The sequence below is a fragment of the Castor canadensis genome, chromosome 6, assembly GCF_047511655.1.
Source record: "Castor canadensis chromosome 6, mCasCan1.hap1v2, whole genome shotgun sequence".
NCBI lineage: Eukaryota > Metazoa > Chordata > Mammalia > Rodentia > Castoridae > Castor > Castor canadensis.
In genome coordinates this window covers 3109898-3135231 of record NC_133391.1, presented here as the reverse complement: position 1 = coordinate 3135231, position 25334 = coordinate 3109898, and the positions used below count along the sequence as shown (strand labels likewise).

Here is a 25334-nt window from a genome sequence, read left to right as displayed (position 1 = left end):
TCTTGTAACACACACCCTTTTACCCATCACTGAGCTTCAGCAATGCCCAGTTCATGCTTAGCTTTGCTTAATCTCTACCTCTGCCTCTTTTCCTCTTTCCCAGTTTTATAACAAATTGTAAACATTTCATTTTTTGCCACCTTCAAATATTTTAGTGTTTAGATTTACAATGTAAAGATTGTCTTAAAAACCATAGTCAGAATGCCATAATCACCCCTTCAGAATGACGTCATCAATGTCCAGTCTGCACGTTTCTCCATACATGTCAGAAATCTTTTCACAGCTTGTTTGCCCGTATCAGGTTCCAGGTAAAATCCGTTTAGTACCCTTGGTTGACATGTTTTTTTTAAGTCTCTTGTAATCTCACTCCTCCTTCCTGTTTTATTTTTTCTTGTAGCTTATTTGTTGAAAAAAAATGGATTTATCATACAAGTTTGAACAGTCTAGATTTCACCGACTGCACCTCCATAGTGTCATTAATAGGTCCCTGTTTGCCCTACATTTCCTTCAAACTGCTTGTTAGATCTTGAATCTTGATCAAACAAACAGAGGTTTGATTATCTATTCCTTTTGCCTTGAATTTGAATCCCCATTCTGCCTCTCATTGGTCTGTGGCTTGAGCAAGTATATTAAACTTGCTGAGCTTCAGTTTTCTTGCTGTATAGGGAGGATGTCTTACATGGCTGCTAGGAAAAGCTAGATGACCGTGTAAAGCCATAACACAGTGCCAGGTTGTAGCAGGTTTCAGCTAACAAATTCCCTTCCCAGAACACTGCTTTCTGTGTGCTGTGGAACAAGTGTCAAGCTTGTAGTGCTTGCTCTACAGAGCCGGTGCTTAGGATGGTGTTACTCACCCACCTTAGATTTGCAGCACTGAATCCAAGCAAGAGAGGGCTGTCACCAAGAGAGGACTGATTGATAATCACAGAGTGTCTACTCTGGCCAGTTTCTCATCTCTGATGTGGAGGTCCAGATGGCAAAAGACCTGTGTGTATACACTATTAGTGTTTTAGCTTGTTATGTACGTCTCCTATGGACAGACTTCTTGGGGATCCTAGTGCAAGCAGCAGGATTTCTAGGGCTTTTCATTTTTCTGGTTATAAAGCTGGACAAAAAGCCTGCCTCAGTGCTAAGTGTTTTTAATGAATGACTTGTAAACTGGAGGGAACTGGTAAAGCCTTAAATTTGTAGGAGCAGATACTTTTGAAAATGAGTGTGTATTTTTTTTGACAATTCATTACTATGGTTAAGAAACCAAATACTGCAAGTATTGCTAAAATATTGGTTTGTAATCTTTTAAATGGCAGGCTGCAAGCCCCTTCTTTAGCCTCTTCCTCTCCTCTCCAGAGCCTGTTCTTAGCTTTTTTACCTATAAGAATTTGCTTCCATTTTTCTCAGCTTGTTTGATGATTCAGCTCTGAAAATTAATTGTAGCTTTCTCTCATGATAGTAGAGACCCTAGATCTTATATACACACATACATAGGCTCATCTTTTCAATATACACATTTTTTGTTAAATCTGTTTGCAGGGTTTTCTGTTACAAACTAAGGGAGTGTTCACTGCTAGGGCAAATAATGTATATGATGTGTCCTTTCTTGAATGTTCTGACTTTCTTGGAATTAAAATTAATTGCCCCCGTGTTTTTATTTGCTTTGGCTGTCAGCTGTTTTGTTTTGATTTGATTTCTTGACTCTTAGGCTAAATGTTTCCATGGTGAACAGCTCACACCCAGGTCTACAGATTGTCACAGCTGTTGATTCCTCCTGCAATTCATGCGACCTGTCCTTTCCACTCCAGGCTGTCCAGACTGTTCCCTGCTTTTGGCACACAGCTGTCATCCTGACACCTACTTTTTCCTTCATCTTGTAATGTCCCTTCGTCTGTCTCCTGGCTTTCTCCTGCATTTTAGATCTACAGCTGTCTATCTTGGTTTGCATACTCACGCTTGACTGAAAGCTCCACTGGGTTGAAAATTATTTTCCCTCCAACTTTTTTTTCAGGGGAGTTTGAACTCAGGGCCTCCTGATTGCTAGGCAGGCACTATACCGCTTAAACCACTCCCCCAGCTCTCCCCTCCAATTTTTTCTGCATAATTCTGCCACAGATGTGACTGCCTCTTACTCATTTTGTTGATTGTCTGCCTCGGTCCATGTACCATGAATATCCTAAGAACAGTACAAGGCCCCTCCCCTTTTGGAGCTTAATACCAATGGAGCCTCTTTTTTAACCCACTCTTTAACTTCTGTTCTCTAAGGGGGTCATTCTTCAGGTCTCCACACACATCCCATCCCCATCCCAGGCTTCTGGATTTCTCCTTCCACATCGCTCGGTCTCTCATAGGTGGAGCAGGCTCTAGGGTGTCTCCTCAGCCTTTATGGCATCAACATTGTAGTATTTCCATTATTTCTTAAAGCCACTTCAGCCATTGTCCCAGGTCTCCTAAAATCCTACCAGACTGTGTCCTTGACACAGAACACTTACCTGAGTGGCTGTAAATGTGAACAAGCTTAAGGGAGAAAGTCCACACTTGTTTTTTGCGGTTGCCGGGGTTTGAACTCAGGACCTTGTACTTGCTAGCAGACACTCTGGCACTTGGGCCGGGCCCCCAGGCCTTTTTACGTTAGGTTCTTCTTTGAGCAGAGCATCATGCTCATGCCCACATTCATGCCCAGGCTTGCCTTCAGAGCTGGGGCAACAGCAGGTCACCACGTGCCCGACTGTTTACTGCTTGCTAACTCTTTTTCCCTGGGTTCCATCCCCAGCCCTTCGGGGAAGGAGGAAAAATGGTAGGACACAAAGTGCCCTCCTTTTAAAGCAGCTTTTGGATTGGTTGAAGAGATGGGGAGAAACGATTGAGACAGTGTAATGAGCAGTCTAAAAGCAGGTGAATCAAACCATGAGAGCAGTAGGGAAGAAAAGAGGTCATATGAGCAGAGTATTATGGGAAATATGCTTTCTCTAGAGCAACGGTGTGTACAAAGGCCATGAGGGCAGAAAGAGTAACCAGGGTGCCATGCATAGACTAGCAGGTCTCAGAAGGAGTTCTCATCATGATTCTGTCTGGCCACTTAGACTTTTAGTCAATAGTAACAGAAGTCATGATTATGCTAGGCATCGGTGCTCACATCTCTAATCCCAGCTACTCAAGAGGCAGAGATCAGGAGGATCTCTGTTCAAAGCCAGCCTGGGTATTCGAGAGACCCTATCACGAAAATACCCAACGCGCGCGCACACACACAAAAGGGCTGGTGGAGTGATTCAAGGTGTAGGCCCTGAGTTCAAACCCCAGCACTGCAAAAAAAAAAAAAAGAGACAGAGAGGTGATAATTACAAATAGTAAAGTAGGATCTTGGAGACTCTTAATTTCTGTACATTTTAAATGGTACAGTATCCTAACTAGTACCAGTTTATGTTCATATTGTGTGGAACTTTTCCCTTGCTATCTAGAAATAGTATTTAAATGGAATAATGCCCCACTTAGGCTTCTCATCCAGGACCTTTACAGGGTTACAAAACCATCATTCAGAAGCTGTGAGTTCACATTCCAGTGCCATTGCTGATAAATGACACCTCTGCTTTAATTGTCTCATTTGTAAAATGCAAAGTGTGATAACTGTCATCTGGGTTTTTTCCTGGATTTTTGCAAACAGCCCTAGTTAAAGGGTCAAGTTTTATTAAGATAAAACTTAATAAATATTAGTAGTCTTGGAGCTGAAAACAAAAATGTAACAACAAACAAAGACTGGTGCCTAGGGGTTGGGAATTCCAGAAAAAAGTAGTAAAAAGCAAAAAGCTGTGTTTCTCAGCCAGGGAATGCCTTGGTCAGGAAGATAGCACCATGGAAGTTGCCATAGGCTAGTTTGTGGTGGAGTGTCTCTGGTCTGTCTGGAAGACAAGGTAGTATCAAAGTGAGAAGCTTTAGTTCTGAGACTGCACTGAATGCAAATCCTAGCTTTTGCTGAGGTGTGACTTGGGGCAAGTCCTTTTTCTCTAATCCTTGCTTTCCTCCCCTGTAAAGTAAATAATGCCAACCTCAGAAGATTGTTGAGAATTATGAGACAGGGAATAGGAAGGTTCAGGTGAAAAGGTGAGCCTTCTGCCTTCATAGCTCAAATGTGTGTTTCCTTTTGTTACTTCAACTCAGGGATGTATAGTTGTTTCTCCAAGATGAACAGATTCCCAGTGTTTATTAGCCACCTTCCTCTGAGACACACATATCCTAATTACTTATCCCCAAGTAAGTGCTATGAGGAAACTGCAGGATGCTAGGGATGCACCATGAGCTGTGGTGACATTCCTTATCCTCCAGGGGCTCCAGTGAATTAGAGAAGCAAACAAATAGCTATTTCATCATTGTTGTGACAAGGACTCGAAAAGAAAACACTTGAGCACACAACATCTCATTATGGTCCTCAGTAGTAGTTAGGTGAAGAAGAGGCATGGAAGAAGACAGTAATGTCACTTGCTGGAGTGAGGAATACTATAAAAGAACTGATTTGCAGGGAAAGAATCGTGAATTCAGTCTGGGAAACATTGAAGTGCCAACATGCGGAGTAGTGCCTGTGAGACAGCCAAGTAAAAACAATCCATTGGGTGGTAGAGTGGACAAAGAGTACTGGAAATATGGGCTGGAGATAGATTTTTTTTTTTTTTTCAGTGCTGGGCATTGAACTCAAGGGTCTCAGGCTTGCTAGGCAGGCACTCTCTCCCTTGATGGAGATAGGATTTTGAGAGTCGGTATATGAAAGGCAACCACAACTGGATAAGGTACTTATAGTAAGGAGGTTTAGGCAGAGAGGATGGAGGAAGACAGAATGGAGTATTGACATTGCTAACTACTACTAAGAGGTGGAGTGAGATGAGGACCCAAATGGAGGTAGTAGACTAATAAGCTGGGCCCCCAGAGGTTGAAGAGCTCAATGCCAATGGCTGGGAAGTAGAAGTGTTGAAACAATAGTAGGGGGTAACTTTGACTACAAAGCAGAGCAGAAGAGAGGGACTGACAGCTGAAGGGAGAATGAGATCAGGGAGGGAAGAGGTTCTCTTTCTGAGATAGCAAACACTTGAGCACATTTAAATACTGTTTGCAAAGATCTAAGAAATCAGGAAGAGGAAGAAGCTGAAGGGTTGGAAGAAAAGGGCTGAGCACTGACAAAGGTTTTGAACTCTAGCGTGCAGTAGGAAGTGCGGGATGTAGGTGCAAGGAAAGAGAGAGGAGGAACATGGGGGTGGAGACCCATGAGAGAGGTGCCTGGATGTTCCCTGCACCAGCAGTGTCATGTCAGGACAGCTTGACGGCTTTTATTTTCTTTTGTGACCCTCGAACCTGTCAGTAAGCATTTGTTTCTGCCACTGTCATAGTTTCAGAAAGTTCTAGACAATGAAAACAATGGAATGCTACTTATTTACTTTGCCACTACCTGCTTTTGGTGAGCCATGCAAGGGAGGGAGCCAACACTGAGTGAAGCTGTGACTTACAGATTTTTTTGCTTATTCTTATTTTCATTTACAGTGGTAAGTAACCTTTCCATTTCTCAATTTTAGGCCTTTTCTGATGCCATTAAAAAATGGCAGGAGCTCTCACCAGAAACCAGTGGAAAAAGGAAAAAGAGGAAAGAAATGAATCAGTATTCTTACATAGATTTCAAATTTGAACAAGGTAATGAGCGGAGTATGACTGATGGTGTGTGAAGCTGCAGTCTAAGCTTTCCCCTTCCGCATGGTTACTGAGGCACTCATGGTACTGGCTGCTTATGAGGTCTGGACAGGGCTAAGGAGTGACTGACAAGGACTATTTTGATAGCACATCACAGTTGGTCAAAAGTGGCTATAGTCATTGGCTTCCTCCTTCCAGATTAGGGTATATTAGGGTAGGAAAATTTTGTGTGGTGGACAGGTAGGGATGCTATTAAGCTTGAGAAAAAAAAAAAGTAGTCTTAAAGGTTGGATGAGAATCAGCTGTGTTGTTAGTACCAACCAACTAGACTAGTGACTGACTGTGTACCATAGTGGGGTGGCCTACACACCAAGAGTGTGGTCAATAGCACATGATTTTCTTAAGACTCTACTACTTTTATGGAGGAAATAACTGGTAAAGGCCCTTCCAGAGAGATTACTTCAGGTCAGGTCCCCCAAAAGGGTAGACTTTTTGAATTTTGTAACAGATTTCACCTGAGTTGTGTGTATCCAAGAAAGAATTCATTCCACCTTTTTCTGTAGGCTGTGTCACAAAAAGGAATATTTTCTTTTTTTTTTCCCCCTCCTGTTTGTCTTCTGTTATATCCATACTAACTGACAAAACTTGATTTCAAGGATAACTAAGTGGAAACTCCATAAAGTAGCTATAGAGTTGGAAAGTAATTCCTCAGAGTCTAGCTGCTCAAATTCTAAGCTGTGACTCCAGAGGTCTCTCTGCTAGGCTATGGGTCAGTGCCCCCAACGTGTCCTTATCACTAGTCTCTAGCAGAGTAAGAAAGTGGGGACAATATGTGGGTGGTTTTCATTCAGCTTAATTACCCACAATTTAGAGCAAGCAGCCCTGAGATGTAGTTGAGGTCTCTGTCTCTGGCATGCAGTGGTAGAGGAAGGAAAGTCTATTTTGCAAGATGCCCCACCCCCTTGTTAGTTAGCACTGCCCTTTACAAAGTTCTTTGTATCAAGCCAGAATACACTGTGTGTGTGTGTGTGTGTGTGTGTGTGTGTGTGTGTGTGTGTGTGTGAGTGAGAGAGAGAGAGAGAGAGAGAGAGAGAGAGAGAGAGAGAGAGAGAGAGAGAGAGAGAGAGAGAGAGACTCTGGGGTTTGAACTCAGGGCTTTGCACTTGCAAAGCAGGCGCTCTACTGCTTGAACCACACCTCCAGTCCATTTTGCTCTGGTTATTTTGGAGATGCAGTCTCGTGAATATTTTGCCTGGGCTGACTTCAAACTGCTATTTTCCCAATCTCAACCTCCCTAGTAGCTAGGATTACAGGCGTGAGTCACTGGCACCCAGCTCAAAATATGCCTTCTTGAAGTTTCCTTCCATGGTTGCAGGTCTTGAATTTGCAAACACTTAACATACGTTGCCTCCTCTTGGTCCTGAGGTCCTTCTCTTGCTCTTCAGTTTGACTGCGAAAGTTTATGGTTCTAAGACTGTGCCTCATACTTAGATGAGGTCTGCTCTATAGAGACAACACTGACATCGAGATTCTGTATTTCGGATCATGAAGCCTGTCACCTGAGCTTTTAAAATGAAAGCATGTTCCTCTATTGGCTCGCAGTAGCCTTGGTCCTTTTCAGACGCTGTTATCAAGTTACATGTCTCTCTCTCAATCTTGGATGTCTTGCTTTTTTTTTTTTTTTTTTTTTTGTCTATTCATTTTAATCCCATTGTTTTGAGTAGAACCATTTATTTAGATAACTTCTGGGTGTTTTGTTTTGTTTTTGAGACAGGGTCTCACTGTGTACCTTAGGCCGGCCTGGAACTTGATATGTAACCCAGACAGACCTTGAACTCATAATTGTCCTGCCTTTACCTCCCAAGTACCGGGATTACAGGTGTGGACTATTACACCTGATTTTTACTTGTTCTTAAATTGTATTTATTAAATAATCTTTAAGGTCACTAGAAATATGGAATGGAAAATACATTTTACCTATGTTCATAATTTAGAATTTTTATGCTCACGCTTACCCTTTCTTGATAGCTTTTTTTTTTTTTTTTTTTCAGTACTAGGGTTTGAACTCAGGGCCTACACCTTGAGCCACACCTTTTCTGTGATGGGTTTTTTTTTACAAGATAGGGTCTTGCAAACTCTTTTGCCCAGGCTGGCTTTAAACCCCAGTCCTCCTGATCTCTGCCTCCTGAGTAGCTGGAATGATAGCTGTGAGCCACGTGTGCACAGCCCTGATAGCCTTGGTAGCTTCTTCTAAGCACACAAGCTAAGAGTCCCTTGTCTGTCCAGAATCTTATTTTTTCACCTGTTCAGCTTGTTTTCCATTTAAGCACTGTGTTTGAACTATGCATTGGGAGGCCCAGAGATGGGTTTCTCCCTCTGTTCCTTTTTGGTCTTACATGCTGACCACTGCACAGTCATCTCATGAAAAGTATGCCTAGCATTTGGATATAAACTGAACATCAGTAAAAATATAACTTATCATCCACCTCTAGCAAAGCTGACCAAGAGAAAAAGAGGAGCTAGAAATTGCTGATATCAGGAATTTCCACTCGTGGTACAGACATATAGTTGAGAGGGAGCAAGGCAAGTGAACAGACAACATGCTTGTCTTGTTTTCCATCTCAGGAACAAGTATGATGCTCTCTATTCGCATAGTACTGGAGGTTCTAGCCAGTACAGTAACGGAAATAAAAGAGCTGGGTATGTGGTTCATACCTGTAGTTCCAGCACACAGGAAACTGAGGCAGGAGGATCACGCATTTGAGGCTAGCCTGGGCTACATAATGAGACCTTGTCTCAAAAAAGAAAAGAAAGGAAATAAAAGATACAGGTCGTAAAGAAGAAAGAAATACAGCTGTGTATGCAGATGACATGATTATGTACCTAGGAAACTCCAAAGAATCCCAGAAAACTCCGAGAGCTAATAAATGAGTTTAGCAAGGTTTCAGAATAGAAGCTTTACCTACAAAACAAGTGCATTTGTGATTTTAGAAATGATCATGTGGAAACCAAAATTAAAAATTCAGTACCATTGACAACCTTTTCCAAAAATCACTTGGAAACCTAATAAAGCATGTGAAGGACTTGTCTGATAGAAAATGCTGATAGAAAGAATTAAAACTAAACAAGTGGTGATTTACTGTGCTTGTGGACTGGAAGACTCGACATAGTTAAGATGCCATTGCTCTCCAAACTGATGGACAGGTTTAATGCAGTTTTCTTCAAAATCCCAATAGAATTTTTTTGTAAATATAGGCAAATTTACTCTAAAACTTATACAGGAAAGCAAGGAATTAGAAGAACTTATACAATTTTGGGAAAGAAAATAAAAAAACTCAAGTGGCAAGACTCGGTCTACCTGAGAAGGCTTAGTATGGACCTGCAGTCAGTCGTCTAGACTCTGGTGTTGGCAGAAAGACACATTTACATTAGTGGAACACAATAGAGACCCCAAAACTGAACCCACGCAAGTGCCGGTTTATTGAGAAATAGTTTTACATGCACAGTTCTATGTTTAGTATATTTACAGTTGCATGATCATCATCAGACTAATTTTCTTTTTTTTATGGCACTGTGGTTTGAACTCAAAGCCTCACACTTGTGAAGCAGGCACTCTTAGTGCTTGAGCCACTCCACCAGCCCTTTATTTTGTTTTTTTGAGACAGGGTCTGACTATGTAGCCCAGGTTGGCCTTGAACTCACAATCCTCCTGCCTCAGCCTCCTAAGTGCTGGAATTGCAGATGTGCGCCACCCACACCTGGCTTTACAAATGTTAGAGCATTTTCATCATCCAAGAGAGGAATCTTGAACCTATTAGCAGTCGCTAGCTATTTACCCCTAGGTCCCCCCAGTCCCTGCTACCCCAATTCCTGTCTCTATGGATTTGCCTGTTCTGCACATTGCATAAAAATGTAATCATACCCTGCATAGTCTTTTGTGACTGGCCTTTTTCATTTAGCAAAATGTTCTCAAGGTTCATCTGTACAGTGTATATCAGTGTTTCACTCCTTTTTATTGCCGTTGCCTTTTTATTTCATGGATTTAATTTTATTTATCCATTCATTAGTTGATGGGCACTTGAGTGCCCTACTGATTTTGTACAAAGGTGGGAAAGCAATTCACTGGAGGAAAGGTAACCGTTTAAACAAACAGTGTTAAAGCAAATGGATATCCACAGGCCCAAACAAACAGACGTTAAACCACATCGCACACCTTAAAACTGAACCACGCCGCGAAGAGACAGAAGAAGTCTTCATGATGCAGGGCCAGGCAGAACTCTTAGATTTGACCGTGTCACGATTCAAACCTTGTGATCTGTGCAAGATCTTTTCAAAGTGAAAAGACAGGGAACGTACCAGGAGAAAATATTTGTGAGCCACGTCTCTGGTAGAGGACCAGTACCAGAACATGGAACCCTCCCAATGCAGCAGTAGAACAATGAGCAAATCCAGTTAGAAAATGGGAAAAGATAGACATACTACCAGAGAACATACACATGGCAAATATAAAAAGAAGTTCCGTATCACTGGCGAGTCAGTAAAAGCAGATAAAAAGCACAGCGACGACGTGACACTGTACACTAGCTAAAATAAGTGATGACACCCAATACCAGTGAGGATGCTGAGAAACTGGATCACTCATATTGCTAGGAGAAGTGGAAAGCCATGGAATACATTTTGACAGTTTCTTAAAGGAAATAAGCAAGCATACAACTAAATATGACTCAACAGTTTCACTCCTGAGTACTTACACCAGAAAAATGGAAACTTACCGCCACAAAAAAAGCCTATGCATACATGATGGCAGCTTTATTCAGAATAACTCCAAGTGGCAACAGCCCAAATGCCCTGGCTAAACAATGACATATCTATACTACAGACCACTGTTCAGTAATGGGGGGAAAACCTGAATATATCTTCATAAGACTTTGCTGAGTAAAACAGTTAATCCCAAAAGCTGATACACTGTATGATTTGTTTAACATTCTTGAAATGATGAAATTACAAAAATGAAAAGCAGATGAGTGCTTGGCAGGGATTAAGAAAAAGGTACTGATAGGAAGGAGCAAAGGTGCAGCTGTCAAGGGAGCAGGGACCCTCATGGTGGAAGTGTGTATCTGGACTGTCACAGTGTAGTTCATACTGACTGATTCTGCACGTTGTTACCACTCAGGGAAATGAGGCATATGTAGTATCTCTGTATACCTTGCAACTTGATGTGAATCTGCAGTTATCGCAAAGTTTAATTCCTTTCAAATACTGCATAAAAGCTCAGGCTGCAGAAGCCAGGCGTGGTGGTGCACATTTATAATCCCAGAACTTGGGAGGTTGAGGCAGGAGGATCTTGAGTTCCAGGCCAGCCTGTCCTACATAGTGAAACCCTGTCTCAAAAGAAAAAACAAAAGCTTCATAATATGCAGGAAAAGAAGAATGAAATCTGTGGACTTAACTACATTTAATTTTAAAATAAAGGAGTTATTAAATAAATGTTTTGACTTTAACCTGATAAAACCATAATTTAAAAGAACTGGGTAAAAACAGGAAAATATTTTTTTGCACTTGAGAATAAAAATTGGGCTGGCAGAGTGGCTTAAGTGTATAACACCTTTCTAGCCCTGAGTTCAAGGTCCTGAGTTCAAACCTCAGTACCACCAAACAAAAGGCAAAAATGAATTTAAAATATTTAATTGGAAATGATGTTAGGAACTAATATTTATTGAGCACTTAGTATATACTAGACACTTTTCTAAGTGTTTTACATGGATTATTTCATTTATGCTTCAAATAGTATTATGAGTTAAGTATGCTATTACCATCATTTTACAGATGAAAAAGCTGAAGCATAGAAGGGCTAAGTAACTTGCCAAACATTGCACAGCCATTGAGCGGCTGGTCTTGGATTCTAACCCTGATGAATCAGCTGGGCACCAGTGGCTCACGCCTATAATCCCAGCTACTTAAGAGGCAGAGATCAGGAGGATCACAGTTCAAAGCCAGCCTGGGCAAATAGTTTGCAAGACCCTATCTGGAAAAAACCCATCACCCAAAAGGGCTGGTGAAGTGGTCCAAGGTAAAGGCCCTTAATTCAAGCACCAATACCGCAAAAGAATGAAAAAAAAAAGACCTTCTCTCTACACTGTACACTGTGCTTTAGTACTCTCAGAAAACCAAAAACTGGTTTTCTAAATAAAAAGTTTACATTTTGGAAAACCTACTGAGAATAAGACAAAAGGAGAATGTATACCAGATACAGTAAATACTGTTCATATCAAAAGAGATTACCAGGAACAAACTGGTGAGCAAGTTGAAAATCTGGGTGAAAACAGTTTTGTAGAACATATAAATAACCAGATCAACACAAGAAACAGGACTGGTGGAGTGGCTCAAGTGGTAGAGCCCCTGCCTAGCAAGTGTGAGGCCTTGAGTTCAAACCCCAGTACCGCCAAAAAAAAAAAAACCCACAAGAAATAGAGCTACATTATCTGGTGTTTGTTATTCTGCTATCTTTTATTCTAAATGTTATTTATTGTTGGACATGGTGACACACACCTATAATCCTAGCACTAGGGAAGCTGAGGCAGGAAAGTTGCAAGTCAAAGCCAGCCTGAGCTACATAGTAAGTTCCAGGCACTATACTTTCAGGTTTTCAAAAGTTAAAAGATTAAAAAGATTTTCAAAAGTTAAAATTTAAAAAGCATATATACAGTGCATTTGTACCTACCAGAATAGCTAAAACAAAAAACTGATGATATCAGGTGTCAGCAAGGATGTGGAGCACTGCATACACTGCTGGTAGGATGAGCATATAAATTGGAAACCACTTTGGAAAACTGGCATTATCTTCTACAGTAAGCATATCCCATGATTTGGCACTTCCTTTCCTTTCTGTATACCCAGTTGAATTGCAGATTGTCCAAGAGACAGCTACAAGCCACTCTTTTCATAGTAGCAACCCGTAAGTGTAAACCCAACGTCATTGGTAGAATGGGCAATAAAATATATAGTCACCCAGTGCAGTACAGTCAGGGTAGGGGGAGGCTTTCGGTTGGAGCACACAAGCCAAAAGGTGCACAACGGGTTAGAAGTGGCAATGAGCAGTCTCCAGCAGCAGAATGTGTTACAGGAAATCATAAATGGGCTTCTGGGGGCAAGTGGAGGCTTTATCCCAGAAGACTGGGAGTGGCTAGCCTGGATTCCTAGCAAGTAGTTGTGTACATAATTTTGCATTGTTATATATGTTTTAGGTGACATAAAAATAGAAAAGCGGATGTTCTTTCTGGAAAACAAGCGGCGACATTGTAGGTCCTATGATCGACGGGCCCTCCTTCCAGCTGTGCAGCAAGAACAAGAGTTCTATGAGCAGAAAATCAAAGAGATGGCAGAGGTAGGAAGACACGCTTTGCTTTTGGAATAAGCTCTACCACTGAGCTACACTCACTCCGAGCCCAAGATTTCCATTTTCTTTCAAGTGATTTAATTACATAACAAGTTTATAAACAGAAAACAAGACTGGGTTATAATGATATTAAAGTTTGCATTTTCATAAATCAGATTGATGTTAGAGAATTTTAATTGGTACTTAGTAATGTTTCTGTTCCACTTCTCTCAGGCTCTAGTGGTATAAAAATCGGAGAGGGCTACCATTTACCTCTTCAAGATTTTTCCAAATGTATTAGCATAGTGCAAGTCAACCAGAATATAGATACATTTGTTGTTTCATAACAGCACCAGGTGACACTTCTAGAGTGACACCAGGTCTTGGGTTCCTGAAGGCTTAGAGGTTCTGTTAGGCCACATCTCTTCTAACAATACTTTTATCATTGTATTAAGTTTGCATCAATAGAACAGCAAGCACAAAACTATCAGTAATCATTGTCTTCACCACCCCACATTCATATTTTCAGAAGTGCTACTTTCAGCTAAGTGTGATGATGTACCCTGTAATTTCAACACTCAGGAGACCAAGACAGGAGGATCAAAACTTAGAGGCCAACCTGGACTACATAGCGAGATCCTATTTAAATAAAGAGTATAAAATCAAAATAGTAATCAAAAAGAATTAATGTAGAAGGTAACACACATGCATAGGAAATTAATGTGAGTCAACTCCCTGTATAGGTATCCTTATCTCAACCAGGAACACTTGTTCCTTCCTATTATTGCATATACTCTCTCTTCAACAAAATTAGAGATAAGGGCAAAGTAGTTTCTGCTGGGTATTGAGCGGGTGGGGGGGAGAGGGAGGGGGCGGAGTTGGTGGTAAGGGAGGGAGTAGGGGCAGGGGGGAGAAATGACCCAAGCCTTGTATGCACATATGAATAATAAAACAAAAAAAATCAAAATAGTATATTTTTAATCTTTCGTGTGTGTGTGTGGGACTAAAGTTTGAACTCAGGGCTTCACACTTGCAAAGCAGGCTCTCTTCCCACTTGAGCCATACCTACAGTCCACTTTGCTCTGGTGATTTTGGAGATGGGGTCTCTTAAACTGTTTGCCCAAACTGGCCTCAAACCACCTTAATCCTTCTGATCTCAGCCTCTCAAATTGCTAGGATTATAGGCATGAGCCACCAGCGCCCAAAATATAAAGTCACTTGAAATACTCTGGTCATGCCAGTAACTTAATGAGCAGCTAAGTTATTCCTTTCTGTTTATTTTTGGCTTTTAGGGAATTGGCTTTTCATTTGCTTTATCTTTTGTTCTCCAGTTTTGTATAATATTTTTAGTTTAAAAGTCAAAACTCTAAAATAAGGAAGGTCTGGAGATCTAGCTTGTATCCTGTCCCTCCTTGCATGTTCTTTCATTCACTCTATATCAAACCATTGTTAAGTCAGTTTTGGTTTGTTTTACATAAAAGCACGTGTGTGTGTGGTTTTACTTGTTGCACCTGCTTTTTATTCACTTAACGGTTTGTTGCAGTGGTCGCTTCATAACAATCTGTACAAATTTTTCTCTTTCCACTTTATTTTATTTAATTTATTAATTATTAATTTTATTTAATTTTTTTAGGTTTTTTTTGTATATGTGTGTTTTCATAATGCTTTATTTTTTTTATTTGTTTATTCATATGTGCATACATTGTTTGGGCCATTTCTCTCCCCTACCCCTACCTTCTCCCTCTCTTCCCTGTTTTATTTATTTTATATTTAAGTTTATTTGACAGTACTGGGACTTGAATTCACACCTCCAGCCATATTTTGCTTTCGTTATTTTTCAGATAGGATCTTGCAGTTTTGCCTGGGATTGACCTCAGACCACTAGGATGACAGGGTGTGCCACCATGCCTCACTGTTTTGTTATTGTTGAGATGGGTTCTTAAGGACTTTTTGCCCAGGGTTGGTTTCAAACACTGATCTTCCTGATCTCCGCCTCCCAAGTGGCCAGGATTACAAGTGTGAGCCACCACCATCGCCCCTCAACTCTCCCCTGCCACACACATAGTATCTTCCTCTTTAAAGCTCCTGTGGTGCCATTGTCTGTAGTACCAGAGTTAATTTAGTCACTTTCTTATTGATCAACATTGAGGGTTATTTCCAGAGGGAAGGAAGGGGAGGTGGGGGACAGGGTCTTGCTTGTGTAGCTCAGGCTGGCCTCAAACTCATGTTCCTTTTGTCTCAGCATCCCTGAGTGTTAGAATTACAGGCACTTACCACCACACCTGGCTCCAGGATTTTGCTATTGTAAATAGTGCCATGGTAAATAAGTTTGTACAAGCATCAGTTCATATTTCTGCCCCAAGGCATCTTTGGGTCAGATTCCTAGACATGATGTAGATGAGTCCAGGCCAAGCCTTCCCTCATGATTGTGCTGTTCTACATTCTCACCAGTGGTAAGAGTACCTATTGCCCTACAACCTCACCAGCAAGCTTGTGTTTCACCTGTTCAGTTTTTTGTTTGCTTATGCTGTTATTTGCAATTAAAAAATGTTTTATATGTTAGTCTTTCCCTTTTTCACTCTGAAAATTTGTTTTCAGGTAACTTCTTAAACTACTAAATTATGTAACTGAAGAGATGGCAATTGATGATAGACTTATGTTTATGGAAATAAATATTAAATGATTTGTCTTACCTTTACTAAATTGGTATGTGACTGTATGATTTTATTGTTGTTTCTCAGCATGAAGACTTCTTGCTTGCCCTGCAGATGAATGAAGAACAGTATCAAAAGGTTGGTTTAGTTTGGTTTGGTTTGGTGGGACTGGGGTTTGAACCCAGGGCTTTGTACTTGCAAAGCATGTTCTCTACTCCTGGAGCCATACCTCCAGTACTCAAAAGGTATTTTGAGATCTCACCCACTTCATTTATTCTGGTTGTTCTCATGGGCTTTCCTTCAGCATTTTGAAAGCAAGCTTTTCCTGTATAACCTCCTTTTGAACTGCTGAGTTTGAAGTTCACCCACATTACATCCAGGTACAGGAACTAGTGTAGGTACTCTTTAATACCAGACCAAATCAGAATTTAAGGGAAGGTAGTGATAGAGAGGTTCTTGTAAAAGGAAGCTACTGAGAATGTGCTGGATAGACTGTTTGCAGAAAGCATAAGCCAGGAGTGCTGTGTCTGCTGTGAGCAGTGTCTGCTGACTTGCATGTAGTGACCTTTCTTGCATGGCTCAGAACAGACTGTGACTGGATCTGTCACTGCAGTGAATAAAGAGATTAAATCCTAGTATGTGAGGTGAGGTCACTAGTTTAGTTAGCTTCTATAGTCCCTTAAGAATAAAGCTCAGGCTGGTGAAGTGGTTCAAGTGTTAAGAGTGCCTGCCTAGCAAGTATGAGACCCTGAGTTCAAACCCAGGCTGGGTTATGATGGCCTCGCATCATAACGAGAAAAGCAAGATGCAGCTTTTGAAAGCTTTTTGGATGACGTCTCCTGCCACCTACCCCTTGCTTTTATAGTCATGTTAGCATCTAAATACAGATGTTACATTCCCCCAGTGTCGGGAAAGTGATGAATGCATGGCTTCATACAAAGAATTACTACAAAGCACACCCCAAAAATGTAAAAAGCTCACTGTCCTTAGCCACGGGTTATGTTGTACTGGTATCCTGAGCTGGGCTTTTTATTGGTTCATTTCCTTTATTTGAGATAGTGTCTTGCTATGTAGCCCAGGCTGGTCTTGAACTAACAATCCTCTTGCCTCAGCCTTTCAGGTGCTAGAATCACAGGTGTGCACCATCATATGTAGCTTCTGAACTGGGTTTAGATAGCAGAAAACAGTTTGTTGTTTTGTGGCTTATAGAGGTCCCTTTTGACCTCAGAATGGTCTGGGGCAGGGAGGTGTATGGAGTTATGAAACAAGGCCTCCCCTGCACACAAGTGTGGAGTGTAGGATATTCATGTGTCTCTGATGCCCTGCAGGATGGCCAGCTGATTGAGTGCCGTTGCTGCTATGGGGAATTTCCATTTGAGGAGCTGACACAGTGTGCCGATGCTCACTTGTTCTGTAAAGAGTGTCTCATCAGATACGCCCAAGAGGCAGTCTTCGGATCTGGAAAGGTAAGAACTGTGTAATATCCATATGTAGGAAATATTCACACACTGAGGTGACCATGCTGATAAACAGATGCTGTGTTTTGAGGGAAATAGGTAGAATGATGCTGATTTGTGATGTGTGTGGACTGATTTGTATGATTGTGTTAGTTCTGAGAACAGCAGGTTTCTTTTTAGGGAGTAAGAAGAGTTTTCCATGCCTCTATACCTAGCACCACAGGACACCTGCCTCATCATTCACCTTCCTGTCCGTAGTCAGAATAAAGGACGAGCTCTCAGAGAGCCTTCGCCTTACTTGAGTATATGGCAGTGTGTCGGCAGGCTTCACACATGCTTTAAAGGATTTTATGGTTGGATCAAAATATGTAGACATTGAAGTAACCTTAATACATGATCTTATTTCTCTGTCCAAAGTCAGTTTTTCTTAAAACCAGGATAAGACAAACTGTGGAAAGGAGTTCGGTACTGTTTTACACTACTGCATCAGTGGTACCTTGGTCCAGTAGCAACAGAAAACTGAAATAGCAGGCTGGGCATGGTGGTTCACTCCTCTAATCCCAGCTATTCACAAGGTGAAAATAGGAGGATTGCAGTTTGAGGCCAGCTCATGCAAAAAAGTTAGTGACACCCTATCTGAAAAACAAACTAAAAGCAAAAGGACTAGGGGTGTGGCTCAAGTGGTAGAACACCTGCTTGTCAAACCCCACTACCACCAGCATGGCCTGTCTAGCATCACCAGTCATGAGGTACACCAGCATCATATATTTCTTGGAAGTGTACTGAAAAATTGCAGTTAAGTGCCTAATTTCAGTCTAATCCTGAGACAAATTCATATTGAGAAACATGCTATACATGTGCTCAGTTTCCAGAGGCTTTCCAGATCCTGTACCTTGGGTTCTTAAGATAGTCTCATTTCGTAGACAGAATCTGATGTGTGTGTGGTACTGGGGACTGAACTCAGAGCAGCACTCCACTTCAGCCATGCTCCTCATAGACCTAATTTAAGTATGAGCAACTGTACAGAAATGTGATTGAACAGGAGAATGATCTGGTGCTGATAGACTGGGGAAAGTCAAGAGTACCTGTCTGTTCAGATTCTTTTTTGCTTCTTTGTGCAGCATTCCTTCCTCCTGGGTAATGGGGCAAGATCCCTTCTGCAGTGGGGGTCTTACAATCTGCTATCAGATAAAGAAGTTCAGAGAATTGCTTTATGGCCAGCTCTAACACAGAAGGGCAAGGATGGATTGGAGTATATTTTTAGCTTCTGTGGCCTACCTGTGGGAAACAGGAGAGCAGGAGAAGGTCAGAGAGACTTTGCTTTCTGAGGCCTAAAGGGCCCCATCATTATAACAAAAGACTGTCTTCATCTTTATTCACTCTGAAATTGTTTCAAATCTGCTTTAGAAACCAAGGACAAAAGGCCAGATTCTTTAATCTTACTGTTGTAGCCATTTAGGAAGTAACAAAGGCCAGGAATTACAAGTTAGAAGCCATAAGTGAAATACATAGATGATAGTGTCGTCACACAGACACAGGTCAGAAGAAACAAAGGAGAGGTGGCAACTAGATGCCATGTGGGATCCTGCTCCAGAAAATACATCAGTGGAGAACCTGGTGAAATCCACGTAAACCCTGCTTAGTTAATACCCTTGCACTGATGTTAACTTCTTGTTTTGATTATGATGTGGTTAATGTGTTAACATCCTCATGTTAGGAAGCTAGGTGAAGAGGATTCAGAAACTCTATACTAGTTTTGCATCTTTCTGTAAGTCTGACATTAGTTCAAACTAAAAAAGCTTTGTTTTCCAAAAAGTATGACCTTTGGAGTTAAGTAAAGAACATTGGATCTTGGACCTCCCACTTGCTGGCTATGTGATATTAAGCAAATTTTTTAAATTCTAAGCATCAGCTTCTTCCTCTGTAGAAAGGAGATGCCCATAAGGTTGTAAACATTCAGTGAGAGTATGTGTTTAAAGAATGTGTTATCAGACTGGTGGAGTGGCACAAGTGGTAGAGCATCTGCCTAGCAAGTGTGAAGCCCTGAGTTCAAACCCCAGTTCTGCTAAAGAAAAAGAAGAAAAATTTATTTTCTGACATGTGGTAAATGCTACATAAATTTGAGCTATTTTTTTAATAATGTCTTTTCTCAGAAGTTGCTTTGGCATCTGTCTTCTGGTGAAAGTGTTTCTCAGATGTCTGGCACTTCTTGTTCGTATTAAAGAAGCTGTTTTAGAGTAGTGAGGCATATAGGCAGGTGAATTTAACATTAGGTGCCTGGATAGCGTTGTTTCATGTTGTGAACCTGCATAGCAGAGAGGAGCCCATCTTCCAACATTCTGGGGTTGAACGGGAGGAAGGAACTGGAGAATTCCCTTTTCAGTATGCAGGCTTCACTTGAGGCCACTCCTCAACTCTGCCCTCCCCTGTGACTGGTTCCCTTCTGATCCAGCTGTCCCTGAGCCTACCGATACCATCTGAATGGGGTAAGAGCTAAAGGCCCAACCAGTGCCCCCATGTCTTATTTATTCCCACTCCCTCCTCACCACTCAGCTCTGCTTTCCCAGGGAGTTTCTAAGTTTGTAGGATCCAGAGAGGGAAGGAAGCAGCTTACTCCTTTGCAAACACTGAGCCTTCTTTCTCTGGTCCACTACACCAGGTACCCTTCCTCCAACCGCTTTTCCATCTTTGTGGACTGTAATCTTGGCAGCTAGAGGTCCTCTGCTAGTACCAAATGTGGACTTTGTGTTTCCATTTCACAGTTTCCTCCTTAGAAGAGGATGTGGAGAGATGTTTACTCTGCCACTTGGACCACTGTTTGCCTTCCATTGAAAAGTGCATTTGAGCTCAGTGGCTTTTTGCTACTCTGAAACCTTGATTGACTTTTCTTTGTTCTTTGCCTACTTATTATTCTAGTCAGAGCTCAGCTGCATGGAGGGGAGTTGCACATGTTCGTTCCCAACCAGTGAACTGGAGAAGGTTCTTCCCCAAACCATCCTGTACAAATACTATGAGCGAAAAGCTGAAGAAGAAGTTGCTGCGGCCTATGCTGATGAGCTTGTCAGGTGAGTTCTCAGACAACTCTTTCCCAAATATGAGGTCTGCCTAAGTGCTTTTGGGTGACAAACTTCTGTAACAAAACTTCATTTTCCTGGTTTTCTGGCACTTCTTGCTAAGAAATAAGGTAGCTGGTTAATTTTATGAATAGAAAATTCTATAGATTGATTCTTCATCCACATTCCTTGCTACTTCCTAATCTTTTGGCCTGTAGGTACCATCACTGTCCTTAGGTTAGAGAAAAAGTGGCATGTGCAGTGAATTCTTGGAAAGGTTGGGACATGTGTTTACTGAGTGGTTGACACTGAGTCAGGACCTAGATGGCACCTGTGTTTCCTAGTAAGAGCCAGTACAAAGAAGAGGCTCAATCTATGTTTTAATGAAAACTAAGGAGTACAACATACTGTGGCTGCCCAGCTCAAAATGACGTACCAGCAGTCCCAAAAACCTTGTCAGACTTGAGTCTTCTGAATGACTAATGCTGCCTCTGCTGTCTGACTCCAGGTGCCCCTCCTGCAGCTTTCCTGCTCTGCTGGACAGTGATGTGAAGAGGTTCAGCTGTCCTAATCCACGCTGTCGGAAGGTAGGCAAGTTTTTTTTAAATATACTGAATTTTGGTATTGTGAGCTATCCTGATAGCCGGTACCGTGTATGCTGTCTCTGCATGCTGCTGCTTGAGAAGGGCTTGAGTGCTGACCGTTTCAGGAAAGCAGAACTTTGTGCTGGTAGTTTACCTGATTACAGAGATTGAGCCAGTTGGGATTCTAGTTACAATGCTCTGGATCCCTGTTCTGTGTCATCTTCTTAATAAGGACAGGTGCTCAATATAAAGTGGGAAAGAAAGGTTTTAGTTTTCTCCCTACTGTGACCTTTTTCTTGGTCGCCCCTTTCCCTACCCTGTGCTCAAATACTGCCTCCCTCCACACATACACTTCCTGCTATTTTCAAGACCAAGCAACACGTGGGCATCTTGTTGGCTCTCTCTCATGTCTAATAGGTTTCTCATTTAACTGTTCTCATCATAAGAACTGACTATATCAAGTGAGACCAGAGCAGTGCAGTCACCTTTGTGCTGCAAATCTTTCTTCTCTTTATCTATGCTTCTACTCTGAGCTAAGACTGTCCTAAAATTTGTCAACTATTTATAAGCCATTGGAAAGTTTCTAACGAATGTTGGCATCCTCTTAGACTAGATGTGGTTTGGGCCGTTTTTCTAAAGACCCATGATCAGATGTGAATATTACAGTGTCTTGGAGAGCAAAGAACTTGGGATAGAGAATAGGGAAGGAAAAAGAAACTAAACTAGTGAACTAAAACTTTGTTTATTTATGAACCTTATGTATTCTTACAACTGATGGAATTGTTTAATAATTTGCCCCCACCCTATGCTGTTGCTTTAATAATGTCCTAATAGTCTCTGGCATCTTGGAGATAAGAAAGCATAGTAATCGAATGTCATTGTGTCAGATACTGCAGTGCCTAGGAAGGTGATGCCTGAGCTGAGATTCAGAAAGGAAAGATAACGTATCTGAAAGGGGGAGAGGTGAAGTGAAGGTGGAGAGATATTTGAGGCCCCAAAAGTAGCAGCAGCCTGAATATTGACTGATACCAGGAATATAGAATAGGCTTATGAGCTTGGTGGGGGCAGGCCTTACAGGGCCATGAGCACAGTTCCTAGGGGCAGGGAGAGGTAAAGTATCAGGAAGATCTGTTAAGCTGTCATGTAGCCCAGGTGAGAAATGTACATCGCTGTCTCCTCCTGGGTTATCCATAAATTGCTTAGAAGGAACTAGAAACTACATTTCCTGGTATGATTCCAAGTAGAGAAGGCCAGTGAAAATGCTAACGTACCATTTGGATGGTCAAAGAGCAGGGAAGGCCATTATTCTCCAAAGATGTTTATTTTACAAAAGCCAAGGGGCCCACATGAGTCTGAAACAGGCATCTGATAAATGTGTGTTTAGAATATCACCTTGGGATGTTAGTGGGAACTTCCCAGAGGCTCTTAAGAACCCACACAGGAACACCAAATATTCTGCGTTCTGTCTGTGGGAGGAATACACATGGGCTATTGAATTTGAAAGTAGCCATTTTAGTTTCTTTTGGCCAATAAAATGTGTGATCTAGCAGGTCACTTCCAGAAAAAGCCACTACAAACAAATGCAGTAGTGGAACTAGCATACACTCATTCATCATTGCCCTCCCGAGCTTAGTGCTGAACAGCAGTAGAAAATTCCTTTCTCCCTTGGGAGTCTAGCATTCTGCTATGGAATCTGACATAATCTAGATGCCTGGGACCACCAAAAACAAAGACTTCTGGGCAACTTGTGCTGCTCCAGATGACCATAGTACAGTAGACAGAGCCCAGTAGACCTCAGATGCTTCTCCTCTAGGTGATAGGAAAAGAGAAGGGAAGAGCGATCATTATGTCAGCATTTCAGCTTCTTCAGGGGCTGCCTGAGGGACTGGTTTTTATCTTGCCCAACTCAGAGTGCTGACAGGACTCAACACACTCTAGGTACCTGGGAGCTGCTGAGACTAAAAGAGAGCTGGACAATTTACAGCAGCTACAGAGACCCTGCAGTACTTCAGACCAGACTCTCAAAACAAGAGGTTTTATATTCCTGGGGAATAAACTGCAAACCTCCCCAGTTGGGAATTTACACACAAATTCAGAGAAGACACATCGAAAAACTCTGGAAGGTTCAAGGAGCTTCCAGAGTCTCCCAAGATGATTGGTGAAGGCCTTTGCCTGTACAAAGTCAGTCTGTGAAGGCTATGAAAGGTGGCTGTTTTTCCAAATGTGCAGGTTCAAACACAAAAGTAACAAGGCTTACATACATTAAAAAAAGGAAAAACTGGCCCAACCAAAGGAACAAAATAAGTTTTCAGAAACCAACCCTAGGAACTGGTGGAGTGGCTCAAGTGGTAGAGCACCTACCAAACAAGCATGAGGCCCTGAGTTTAAACCACAGTGCCGCCAAAATAAAAAAACTTAAAAAACAAAAAAAGAAAAAAGAAACCAATCCTAAAGAAATGGATGCATGTGAATTACTTCACAACAATTTCAAATTAGCAGTCAAAAAGATATCAAGCAAGCTTGAGAAAATGATGCATGAATGTCATCAAAGAAAAGGAAAACACTGACCAGATGTGGCATCTTAAGCCTGTAATCCTAGCTACTCTGTAAGCAGAAATCGGGAGGATCGAGGTTTGAAGCCAACCCAGGCAAAAAGTTCCTCAAGACTACATCTCAAGTAATGGCTGTGGTATGTGCCTGTCATTCCAGCTACATGGGAAGCATAAATAGGAGGGTTGTGGTCCAGGCTGGTCTAGGCATAAAGTGAGTCCCTGTCTCAAAAATACTCTAAGCGAAAAGGTCTGGGGCATGGCTCAAGTGATGGAGTGCCTGCCTAGCAACTGTGAGGCCCTGAGTTCACCCCCCAGTACTGCCAAAATGAATGAATGAATGAGTGAATAAACATACTTAAATGTACCAAGTTTTGGAGCTGCAGAGTACAAAAACTAAATTAAAAAGCCCACTAGAATGATTTAGCTGCAGACTTGACTAAGTAGAAGAAAGAATCAACAAACTCATTTGAAATTATCTAGTCCAAGGAGCAAACAGAACAAGAATTATGAGAAAAACCAGGCATGAGTCACATACCTATATTTCCCCAACACTCTAGAGACAGCCTGGACTACATAACAAGACCCTATCTCAAAAAAAAAAGGAAAGAAAGAAAGAGAGAAGAAAAGCCAAGGGACTTCGGGCTATCATCAGATCAGGCAGACCATTAAACACATTTGGGGGTGGAGAAGATATCAGGAGAGGTGGCTTCAATAAGCAGAAGACTTATTAGAAGAAATGATGTCCATAGACTCCCCAAATCTGAGAAAAGTAATGGACATGCAGATTGAAGCCCAGCAGACCCCAAAACAAAGACAAAATAGGCATAGTGGCACATACCTGTAATCGCAACACTTGGGAGGCTAAGGTAGGAAGATCATGAGTTTGAGGCTAGCCTAGGCTTCATAGGGAGTTCCAGGCTAGTCGACTACATAGCAAGACCCTGTCTCAAAGGAAAAGTCAGAGAATTTTGAAAACAGGAAGAGAAATACAACTCATCAAATACAAAGGCATATCCATAAAATTATCAGTAGATTTATCAGCAAAAACCTTATAAATTAGAAGAGAGTCAGATAGTTTATTCAAAGTGCTAAAAGAAAAAAAATTCCAGCTAAAAATACTGTATTTGACAAAACTGTTCTTGAAAAGTGAAGAAGCCAGGTATGGTGGTGCATACCTGTAATTCCAGCACTAGAGAGGTGAAGGCAGAATGATCGCAAGTTCAAGGCCAGCCTGGGCTTCATTGTAAGAACCGGCTCTCAAACACAGGTGAAAAAAGTGAAGGAGAAATTAATACAATCCCAGATAAGCAAAAGCTGAGAGAATTCATTATAACTAGACCTGCCTTACAAAAATGCTAAAGAAAGTTCTTCAGGTTGAAACAAAAAGATGCTAAATAGCCACATAAAAGCTCATGAAATTACAGAGAACGCTGGCAAGTTAACATACTGACAGTTCCTGACCTAGAATCTTTCAACTTTATGATGGTGTGAAAGTGATTCACACTCACCAGAAACCATACTTTGAGTTTTGAAGTTTGATCTTTCCCAGGCCAGCAAGATGTGGTATGATGTTCTTGTGATGGTAGGTGGCACAAGCCACAGCTTCCAGTTAGCCATGGATCCATTAGGGTAGGTGGCAGGCACTGTACAATGTGCTGTGTTGCTGACCTCCACGCCCAGTAGGTCAGGTGCATTGAATGCACTTACAGCTTACAGTGAGTTTGCTGGGATGTGACCCTATAGTAAGTCAAGGAGCAGCTTTACGGATACATACATACAGAATTCTTCAGTACCTTGTGGTCATGCATAAGTCATCTTTAACTCTAGCATAGAGACAAAGTAAAAGTAACTATATAAAAATATTATTGATGGATTTGCAGCATAAGAAGATGTAATTTGCAATGTCACTCACAGTGGAGGATATATAAAAAAGTAGCATATATACAGTTAAAGTTGTTATCAGCTTAAAAGATTATTTTAAGATTATGCAAGATGTCTTAT

The 25334-nt window shown here is 41.5% G+C and overlaps 1 protein-coding gene and 1 long non-coding RNA gene across 4 annotated transcripts in view; one reads left to right on the top strand and one right to left on the bottom strand.

The window, feature by feature from the left end:
- The window catches only part of LOC141423973 (uncharacterized), a 39188-nt gene extending 23392 nt beyond the window's left edge, over positions 1 to 15796 (bottom strand). The window contains exon 1 of the long non-coding RNA XR_012448739.1: positions 15727 to 15796. This is a non-coding gene — a long non-coding RNA (uncharacterized lncRNA). The remainder of the gene's footprint in view (positions 1 to 15726) is intronic.
- The window catches only part of Rnf216 (ring finger protein 216), a 122611-nt gene that overhangs the window by 23507 nt on the left and 73770 nt on the right, over positions 1 to 25334 (top strand). For all 3 annotated transcript variants that reach the window (XM_074075494.1, XM_020165568.2, XM_074075495.1), the window contains exons 7-12: positions 5547 to 5661; positions 12903 to 13042; positions 15775 to 15825; positions 17016 to 17153; positions 20061 to 20209; positions 20706 to 20784. In XM_074075494.1, coding sequence (XP_073931595.1) covers positions 5547 to 5661; positions 12903 to 13042; positions 15775 to 15825; positions 17016 to 17153; positions 20061 to 20209; positions 20706 to 20784 — 672 coding nt within the window. The remainder of the gene's footprint in view (positions 1 to 5546; positions 5662 to 12902; positions 13043 to 15774; positions 15826 to 17015; positions 17154 to 20060; positions 20210 to 20705; positions 20785 to 25334) is intronic.